Raw genomic sequence first — 10,139 nt, 5'->3', positions numbered from 1 at the left:
CAAAGCAATATTGAGAAAGAAAAATGGAGCTGGAGGAATCAGGCTCCCTGACTTCAGACTATACTACAAAGCTAAGTAATCAAGACAGTATGGTACTGGCACAAAAACAGAAATATAGATCAATGGAACAGGATAGAAAGCCCAGAGATAAATCCACGCACAAATGGTCACCTTATCTTTGATAAAGGAGGCAAGAATACACAGTGGAGAAAAGACAGCCTCTTCAATAAGTGGTGCTGGGAAAACTGGACAGCTACATGTAAAAGAATGAAATTAGAACACTTCCTAACACCATACACAAAGATAAACTCAACATGAATTAAAGACCTAAATGTAAGGCCAGACACTATAAAACTCTTAGAGGAAAACGTAGGCAGAACACTCTATGACATAAATCACAGCAAGATCCTTTTTTGACCCACCTCCTAGAGAAATGGAAAGAAAACCAAAAATGAACAAATGGGACCTAATGAAACTTAAAAGCCTTTGCACAGCAAAGGAAACCATAAAAAAGACAAAAAGAGAACCCTCAGAATGGGAGAAAATATTTGCAAACGAGGCAACTGACACAGGATTAATCTCCAAAATATACAAGCAGCTCATGCAGCTCAATATCAAAAAAACAAAAAACCCAATCCCAAAATGGGCAGAAGACCTAAATAGACATTTCTCCAAAGAAGATATACAGATTGCCAACAAACACATGACAAGATGCTCAACATCACTAATCATTACAGAAATGCAAATCAAAACTACAATGAGGTATCACCTCACACCAGTCAGAATGGCCATCATCAAAAAATCTACAAATAATAAATGCTAGAGAGGGTGTGGAGAAAAGGGAACCCTCTTGCACTGTTGGTGGGAATGTAAATTAATACAGCCACTATGGAGAACAGTATGGAGGTTCCTTAAAAAACTAAAAATAGAACTACCATATGACCCAGCAATCCCACTACTGGGCATATACCCTGAGAAAACCATAATTCAAAAAGAGTCATGCACCCCAATGTTCAATGCAGCACTATTTACAGTAGCCAGGACATGGAAGCAACCTAAGTGTCCATCGACAGATGAATGGATAAAGAAGATGTGGCACATTTATACAATGGAATATTATTCAGCCATAAAAAGAAATGAAACTGAGTTATTTGTAGTGAGGTGGACGGACCTACAGTCTGTCACACAGAGTGAAGTTAAGTCAGACAGAGAAAAATACCGTATGCTAAACATATTTATGGAATCTAAAAAAAAAAAAGGTTCTGATGAACCTAGGGGCAGGACAGGAATAAAGACACAGACATATAGAATGGACTTGTGAACACATGGTGGGGGAAGGGTAAACTGGGACAAAGTGAGAGAGTGGCATGGACATAAATACACTACCAAATGTAAAATAGATAGCTAGTGGGAAGCAGCTGTGTAGCATAGGGAAATCAGCTTTGTGCTTTGTGAGCACCTAGAGGGGTGGGATAAGGAGGGTGGGAGGGGGACGCAAGAAGGGGATATGGGGATATATGTATGCATATAGCTGATTCACTTTGTTATACAGCTGAAACTAACACAACATTATAAAGCAATTATACTCCAATAAAGATGTTAAAAAATATATACAGTATCACTACCTCCTCATCCCTGTTACCCCATTCTCGTTTACCCCCCCTTTTTTCCATTCATTTCACACCTGCTTCCTATAGGTAACCAGTCTCCTTAGTTTCTGATTTATCTTTTCTGTATTTCTTTTGCACATATGGGCAAATGCAGTATGTTTTCTTATATTCCTTTCTTTCTTAGGCCAGCATTGTATAGATAAATCTTTTGTGCTTTGCATTTTTCTTTTAGCAGTATGTCTTGGCAACCACTTTATATCAATTCACAGAGTTCTTCCTTGTTTTTTAAAATAGCTGCTGAGTATGCCATTGTATTATATACCATAAATGTATGAACACTTAGGTTGTTTCCAATATTTTGCAATTACAAACAGTACTGCAATGAATAACCTGTGTATGTGTATTTTTCCATTGTTGGAGGTGTACATTCAAGTGAATAGCACAGACCTTTCTTCGCCTCCAATTCTTCTTTTCTCCAGGGAACCAAGAGCTATGCTGATGTTACTGCCCATATAATGTTTTCTTTCTTAGCTCTAACTTTGAAGTCTGTAATCTCTGGCAATAAGCACAGATTGTGGTCAAGTGTACACTTTCTGAGAAAGCCTTCACCCCCTGTCTCAGCCAATAATTTGGGTGGCACCCCCAGCCTTGTACTACAGTAGTGGTTTTCAACCTTGTCTGAACATTAGAATCACCTAGGAGCTTTTAAAATACCATGCCTAGGAATGCTCTAGGTAGATTCTGCAATTAATGCAGGATCTCTGGGTGTGGGACCCAGGCACCTATATTATTTTGAAGCGCCACAGAAAGTCCAACGTGTGGCTAAAGTTGAGAACCACTGGTTATATCTTTGAAATGCTACAATAATCTCCTGGCCCTCACCATACTGCCTGTGATTTGAGCCAGCTGCAGGAGTGTATCCTAGCTGATTGGGAGGTGCTCCACTCAGAGAATTCCTGATTTTTACGTGGAGAAGAGGTAAATACCTGCTGGCCTAATTTCAGGAGGATCTGTAAAAGTCTTTAATGAAACAGAAGTTCAGCCTAGCTAAAAAAAGTTCTTTCTCACATAGAATCTGAATGACAGGTACAAGTTGCTTCAGGGCGAGAAGGAAGAATATTAAATTTCCCTTTCTCCCCTTCAACACACAAATATGGGTACCTTCCTTTGTAGTTGGTAGTATTAATAAGACTTTGTAGGGAATTCCCTGGTGGTCCAGTGGTTGGGACTTCGCACTTCCACTGCAGGGTGCATGGGTTTGATCCCTGAATGGGGAACTAGGATCCTGCATGTCGCATGGCGCAGCCAAAAAAAAAAAAAAAAAGACTTTGTAAAGCAAAAGTCGACCAATAACACTGTTTATCATCAAATCAAAGATGCCACAAGTTATAAGACACATGATTATCTTATCTTAGTGATTCTTAGCACTAAGAAACAAACCCACTGCTAAATATGAGATATAATCAAATGTAAGATATATCCTTATTTCATAGATTTTTAAATGTGGAAAAGTGTACATATTAGAATTGATGAAATACAGTAGATCTTTAGACTAGACTTCTTCTTTGAACTCCATGCTTGTAGGATCACTTGAATTTCTCACAGGCTCCTTAAACCCAACTTGTCCCAGTGGGGTACTCTTCATCTACATTGCCAAAGCTATTCCTTTTCCTGCATTCTCTACTTTGGCAAATGGAACCACCAAACTAGAAACATGGGAGTCACACCAGCCTCCTGACCTTCTAATACTTTCCACATGCAAAAGGTCTTTCCCATTCAGTCAGTTCTGTCTGGTACCTCTCTCTTGAATACATTGCCTAGGTCTTCCTCATCTCTACAAGATTACTATGGTAATCTCCTAACTGCTTTCCACCCCTCTAATCAAGCCCTGCTCCACACTGTCCTTGTTTTCTTTCTTTAAGCATCAATCTGATCATATTATTCCTTGCTTAAAAATCAAACAAGATGAATACGCCATCCAAAAAATAGAGGATATGAACCGGTCACCTCACAGAAGAGAAAAATACACACTTATACATGTGAAAAGCTGATCATCCTTATTAGGAAATAAATGTAACAATGACATTTTTTCACCCACCCAGTTGGCAGTGTTTGAGAGAACTGATAATAACGAATGATTACAAAGGTGTGCAGAAATACTCCTACATACCATCGTTGGTAGTACAATATTTTAGATGCATTTTGGCCATGTTTTGGATATGTGAAGGAATGCAAACTGCCTGTTAAAAACCAAAATTCAACCGAGTAAGTTTGAAGATCTAATTGGCATTATTAAACTAGATGGGCAGCATTCCATCTTGTAAACAGAAGGGCACTCTGAGGGAAGTACAAAATGGAAGCTTTTTATAGGAAGAAGGGTAGGGTAAGGGAGCTATTAGCAAAAGAAAAGAAAGGATTATTTTTAGGTCAACAGACCTTCTTTCTGGGAGGAAGGGAAAGGCAAGGGTTTTATCATGCAGATTGCCCCTTCTGGGGGGTGTTGGGTGGTAAGCAGAGGTGGAGAGGGCCCAGGAGACATATTACCTCGTTGGTGCTGAAAATTCCAGACTAGCCAATAAAGATTACATTTCTGGTGAAGGTTGAAACTGCATTTAGATCAGGTATTAGATCTAGATCTGGTATCACGGGCTTTAGCACAAGTGACGCCATTTTGGGCCTGTGGTTTTCTCTTTAACATGTCTAATTTCTCTGAGCCTCAATTACTGCACTTGGTCAAATGGGGCCAGTAGCTACCCTAATGTTCTCAAGGAAGTGAGATAATTTTTTTCTTTTTTAAATAAATTTATTTATTTATCTTTGGCTGCATTGGGTCTGTGTTGCTGCGCATGGGCTTTCTCTAGTTGCAGCGAGCGGGGGCTACTCTTCCTCGCGGTGCGCGGGCTTCTCGTTGCGGTGGCTTCTCTTGTTGCGGAGCATGGGCTCTAGGTGCGTGGGCTTCAGTAGTTGTGGCACGCAGGCTCAGTAGTTGTGGCACACGGGCTTAGTTGCTCTGCGGCACGTGGGATCTTCCCGGACCCGGGCTTGAACCCGTGTCCGCTGCATTGGCAGGCGGATTAACCACTGTACCACCAGGTAAGTCTGGAAGTGAGATAATTTAGGGGAAAGTAGTAACAGCTAACATTTACTGGGCACTTGCTGTTCTAAGCATTTCATATGTGTTCACTCATTTAACCTTCACAATAACCCTGTAAGCACTACCCCCATTTTACATATAAGAAAACTGAGACACAGAGGATAAAATACTGCCCAAGGGGTGAAGTTAGTACTAAGAGAAGAGCTGGGATTACTGGCTACATAAGAGGCCACGTAATTTACGTAAGAGGATCTAGCGCCAGTCCTATTTTTTTTGCAGCCAACCTACGCCCATCTTTCCTTTTTGTCATAGCCCACAGCATTCATAGTCAAAACCTGCTTATACAGAATTTGCCCATTCGCTAGTTACATCAACTGGCCTCTAGTTGCTTTGGGTATCTCATCACCGTTCTGTCTGATTGAGTTCCAGGGAACTCAGTCACCTCCCATTCCAATTCACTTCCAGGGTCCTGGTCAACGCTGGGTACACGGTAAATCCTTAGATAAATTCTATCGGACGTTTCTGTGGGATCGATGGCATACCTTTACAAATGTGAAATAATTTTCACAAGACTGAGACAGATACACGATAACTAGCCTACATACAGGGCGAGTACCGCCTTGTCGAATACAGCTGCGCTCCACACCCGAGCTCTGGGGCCGACTGTTCCTGCTGTGCTACTTCAGACACTCGGCCGGAACCCTTCCGGCGGCATCTGAGGCAGCCCGCCGGGACAACGCCGCTGAACACACAACACGGGAAGGATTAGTAGTCTAACTATGTGCCTAAACTCTCTAGCTCACTTACATGATCCGAGAGAAAACAGCCCCAAATTCTTGCACTTTTAAAAAAACCTGAGTGACGATAGCATTTTTATCCATTAAAAAATATCATAGTCAAGTGATTCCGAGAGAGTTTTTTTCTTCTTTTTGGTTAGGCATATATATGGACAGCCCACTTGAAACGAACAAGGAAGGCGAGGGAAGAAAGCGGAAGCTGTGGGGTCTTCTAAACCAGAAAGTCTCCGGAGCTTGCGCCAGGCTCTTTGCGGCGCCCCCCAGTCAGACGCAGGTTTTTGAAGCGGGCGGGAGAGAAGGTGTCGTTGCTGGAGCTGAGACCGGACGGCCAGAGTCCTCAGGGATGAACCTCGAGTTACTGGGTGAGGAGGACTATGGCTGCTTCTTAGAGAACCTTTTGGTCCTGGAAAGGAGGGAACCCAGGCGGAGGGGACTCAGGCTGCAACATTAGGGACACAGTTCTAGATGCATCTTTGGGCGCCTTGATATGGAGCAGCAACAGGGAGAGGAAGGCTAGCTTCTGCCTGAGCGGAATGCATTGCTTTTCCCGAGGCCACTTTGCAGTTCACTTGTGAAGCGTTAGGGACAGATAGTTTGTGACTTAGTTTCGGTTACAAGGATTACAGGTGCTGAAGTAGCCCAGAGCAGGCAGGACCAGAGTTACTGGGGAAGGAATCTGAGGAAGTGAGGCTTGAGGTAAAGCTTTGAACACTTGTCAGGGTTTTGGGTGAAACATGGGTTTTTGAAGAAACATGGGGTGCCTAAGGAGGGGAACGTGTTTATCTTCTAGTACAAGTCCCTCATTGAATAAATTAAAAAAGCCTCAGAGGGTACTGACTTGAAGGCACTAAGCAAGTAAATGGTATAGTTGGCATATAGTTGGCACTGGAATCCAGTTACCTTGACTTTCTATTTAAGGTCTTTATCAGGGACGGTGTGTAAAACACTGAGGGGTGAACTACAAGGCAGTTTCCTTTTGTCACCCTCTCTGATTCATTTCCTCCTTACCCTTTACCCAAGTTGTTTATAAACTGTAGGTTCTTCTGGGTTTTCATTAGGGAATGTTTAGCATCGTAGCCTAAGGATGTCTGAGGTTTTCAAGAACTAAGCGACTTGCTATTTTCAGTGGTTGTGTTTCTCTTTAAAAAAGTTAAATTCAGAAGATATAGTGGCAGTCCTAAAGACTGTAAAGCTATTTAAGAAATGGTCTTTGCTTTTAAGGAGCTTTTTGTTAAGTGTGGAGAATAAGGTGTTTATGTAAATAGCCATACTATATTGCAGAACGTAGGTTACCCTTTTTTTAAAAATTTACTTTTTATACAGTAGGTTCTTATTAGTTATCTGTTTTATACATATTAGTGTATATATGGCCAGCCTTAAAGAGTCTTTACTAAGGGCTAAGAACATTTGGAAGAGGGAGTGAATATCTTTGGGGCAGGGGAAGAAAGGTAATCAAGAAAGAACAAAAACAAACAAACAAAAAAACCAAACCTGTGGAGGATTTGGAGTTTTGAGTGGATATTTAAGCTTGGTAAAATATTGACAGACTGAAGTATGAAGATATTGGGAGGAGTGTTTATTAGGAATACGTTTGAGCTAAGACATCAGTGAGATGAGTCCTAAAGATATTTTCCAGCTTGGCGAGGTTGTGGGTACTGTGAATAAGGAGAAGGCCAAGAGATGGGGTTGGTACCATCTACTCCTTGGAGGCTTTTGAATACCCAGCTGAAAAGCTGTGCTTTTTAAGGAAAGTAGGGCAGATCCATTGAAGGGTTTTGACCTGGTAAGTAATTCAATCAGAGCTGTGATTTTTTTAAAAAAGATTTATCTGACAACAGTGTGTAGTTGAGTCTGCCAATTTGGAGGGCTAGAGTAGATGAGGGATAAAGAAGGTCTGAACTAGAAAATGGAAAGAAAAGACATTGAGAAGGTAGAGTTGACAATTTGAAAATTGACTACATATCATGGTGGTAGTGGTGCTGGTGGTGGTGCTGGTGGTGAGGAAGAGAGTGAAGTGAAAAATGGGAACTATGGTGGTGCTATTCATAAACATTTAAGGACATTTGGAAAAGACAGCATTGGGTATGTTGAGTGTGGGCCTGTGGTTCAGGAGATGGGTTTGGATTTATGAGAGAGGAGGATTTATTTATCATCTCCTCACAAGGTTTTGACTAGCCCTTCTACAGGTGGGCTAGTCAAAACCTTGTGAGGAGACGATAAGACCCAGGGAGAAAGTGGGAGGGGAAGAAAAGAAAACTGCTGAGGACAGAATCTTGGACAATCATCTATATTTAGGGAATAAGAGGAGGAATAAATGATAATGTATCAACTAACAGTTACATAGTACTTACTATGAGCTAGGCCTATTTTCAAGTGCTTTTCATGTGTTTATTCATGTAGAGGTAGAAGAGAATGCAGGTTGGTGTGGTGTCTTCCATAGAAGCAGTTGTAGAGCAGTTGAGGCTAAGAGCTGAGAAAGGGCTACTCTACTCAGTTTGTGGGCAACTTAGTTCTTGGGCAACTTGGGGCTCCTTAGCAACTTGAACAGAAGCTGGGTTACAGTGATTTTAGGAAGATGTGTGAGATGGACTGGAGGCAAAGGGTTGATCCTTATTTTTAAAATCTTAACTATGGAGAAAAGGTGATAGATAGGCTCATACCTTGAAAGAGAGAGCAGATGGGAAAGATTTTTCTTGTATGACACAGAAGATTCATGTGGGTAAAACTTAGGAAGGAATATTTAGCATTGGAAGGTTAGACAATTTAAAAGAAGGCTGGCTGGATTCAAAAGATATAAATCTCTATGGGAATGACTTGAGTTTTACAGCGAGAAAGTTAATTATTGCAGATATAAAGGAGAAAGGAACAGAAGTGATGTGATTGTGGGAGCATACTAAACCATATCTGGCCAGATAAAGGAAAGGAATGATAATGTGTTCTTTTTTTTTTTTTTTTAAATTTTTATTTATTTATTTATTTATGGCTGTGTTGGGTCTTCGTTTCCGTGCGAGGGCTTTCTCTAGTTGTGGCAAGTGGGGCCCACTCTTCATCGCGGTGCGCGGGCCTCTCACTATCGCGGCCTCTCTTGTCGCGGAGCACAGGCTCCAGACGCGCAGGCTCAGTAGTTGTGGCTCGTGGGCTCTAGAGCACAGGCTCAGTAGTTGTGGCTCACGGGCCCAGTTGCTCCGCGGCATGTGGGATCTTCCCAGACCAGGGCTCGAACCCGTGTCCCCTGCATTGGTAGGCAGACTCTCAACCACTGCACCACCAGGGAAGCCCTGATAATGTGTTCTTAATGTGGACACTCAAATACTTTTACCTCTGCAACCACTTTCTGAGCCCTTGCTGTGTATTAGGCAGTAGGCACTGGAGGTAAAAGTTAAATAAGTGTTTTTCAAACTTACTTTTACTACAACTCATAGTAAGAAATGTATTTTCTATGACAATCCGTTATATATACACACACATAACTGTTTCTGAAAATGATACTAATTGTTGTTATGCTCAGTGTCCTCTGATATCTTCTGTTCTGATCTATTAAAAAACTTGTATGGTATGGCTCACTGAATGATTTATCCATTTGTGGTGGATTGGCTCCTAATGTTTGATAAACACTGAAATGAGATACAGCTTTTGCCCTGGATAAATACATAAAACTAGGAGGATAGGGGCATAAACAAATAACTAGGATATGGAACCACAATAAATAGTGAGAATCCACTATATTATCCACTATATTATGGGAATCCAGCTGAAAGAGCAATTAATTTTGCATTGTTGGGGTTGGCGGTAGAATTTGGGGATGACTTTATAGAGGAAGTGCCATTTAACGCAGACAGTAAACATGGAGGAGGATTTTTCCAGAGGGACAAATGGAGAAGGTAATTACCAGTGCAGAGAACAGTAGGGGTAAACATTCTGAGGCATGAACATGTGATATATATTCTGGAAATGGTTAGCAGTTTACAGCTGGTGCTTAGGGTGGATTATGCAAGGTTCTGTCCCAGGTGCTAATGAGGAGTTAGTCAAAGATAAAATGGAAAATACTGGTTGGGGCCAGATTATTGCTTTTTAAAATTATACTTAGGAGTTCAGCATATTGTTTAACAAGGGAGATTTTTGAGCAGGTAAGTGACATGATGAGATTTGGGGCTTAGAAAGTTGGCTGTAGCAGCTTTGTTAAGGATTGATGAGGGAGGCCAGACTGGAGCCAAGGAAATATAGTAATTATGGTAGCGATGGCATCAGATTGGGGTGTGGTAAGATCAGTTATTTAGCCACCTGCAAGTTGCATTTCTCTAAAAAGAAATGCTGCTGATTGTGTTATCACCTGTTAGATTGAGGAAGTGGAATGGAAACTGCTACTCTGGACCTAACTATTACGGTAGGCAGGAATTGGTTGGCAAGTCGAAAATACTTCCACTGGGAGAAAAGGACCACGAAATTTTAGAGTTCATGATAACCAAGTTTTTAAGGAGGTGGATGTTCAGCAATTTAGAGAATAGGTATTATTCCAAGACTAGAAAGCTAAAAGGCAGTTTGGAGAAAGAGTCCTAACTGGGAAAAAAGGAGGAGGCACCTGAGGGAACTGGTGTGCTTGCACTGGAAGCAGTCTAAACTCAGATTCCAAAAAGGCAT

At 41.4% G+C, this 10,139-nt stretch overlaps 1 protein-coding gene across 3 annotated transcripts in view; it reads left to right on the top strand.

The window, feature by feature from the left end:
* Positions 1-5,725: 5,725 nt before the first annotated feature.
* The window catches only part of RBBP5 (RB binding protein 5, histone lysine methyltransferase complex subunit), a 35,890-nt gene continuing 31,476 nt past the window's right edge, over positions 5,726-10,139 (top strand). For all 3 annotated transcript variants that reach the window (XM_059940143.1, XM_059940133.1, XM_059940132.1), the window contains exon 1: positions 5,726-5,863. In XM_059940143.1, the coding sequence (XP_059796126.1) occupies positions 5,845-5,863 (19 nt within the window). In that variant the 5' untranslated portion in view covers positions 5,726-5,844. The remainder of the gene's footprint in view (positions 5,864-10,139) is intronic.

This window comes from Balaenoptera ricei, chromosome 1, assembly GCF_028023285.1.
Source record: "Balaenoptera ricei isolate mBalRic1 chromosome 1, mBalRic1.hap2, whole genome shotgun sequence".
Taxonomy (NCBI): domain Eukaryota; kingdom Metazoa; phylum Chordata; class Mammalia; order Artiodactyla; family Balaenopteridae; genus Balaenoptera; species Balaenoptera ricei.
The sequence above is the reverse complement of the archived record's forward strand: the minus strand, read 5'-3'. Positions and strand labels throughout refer to the sequence as shown.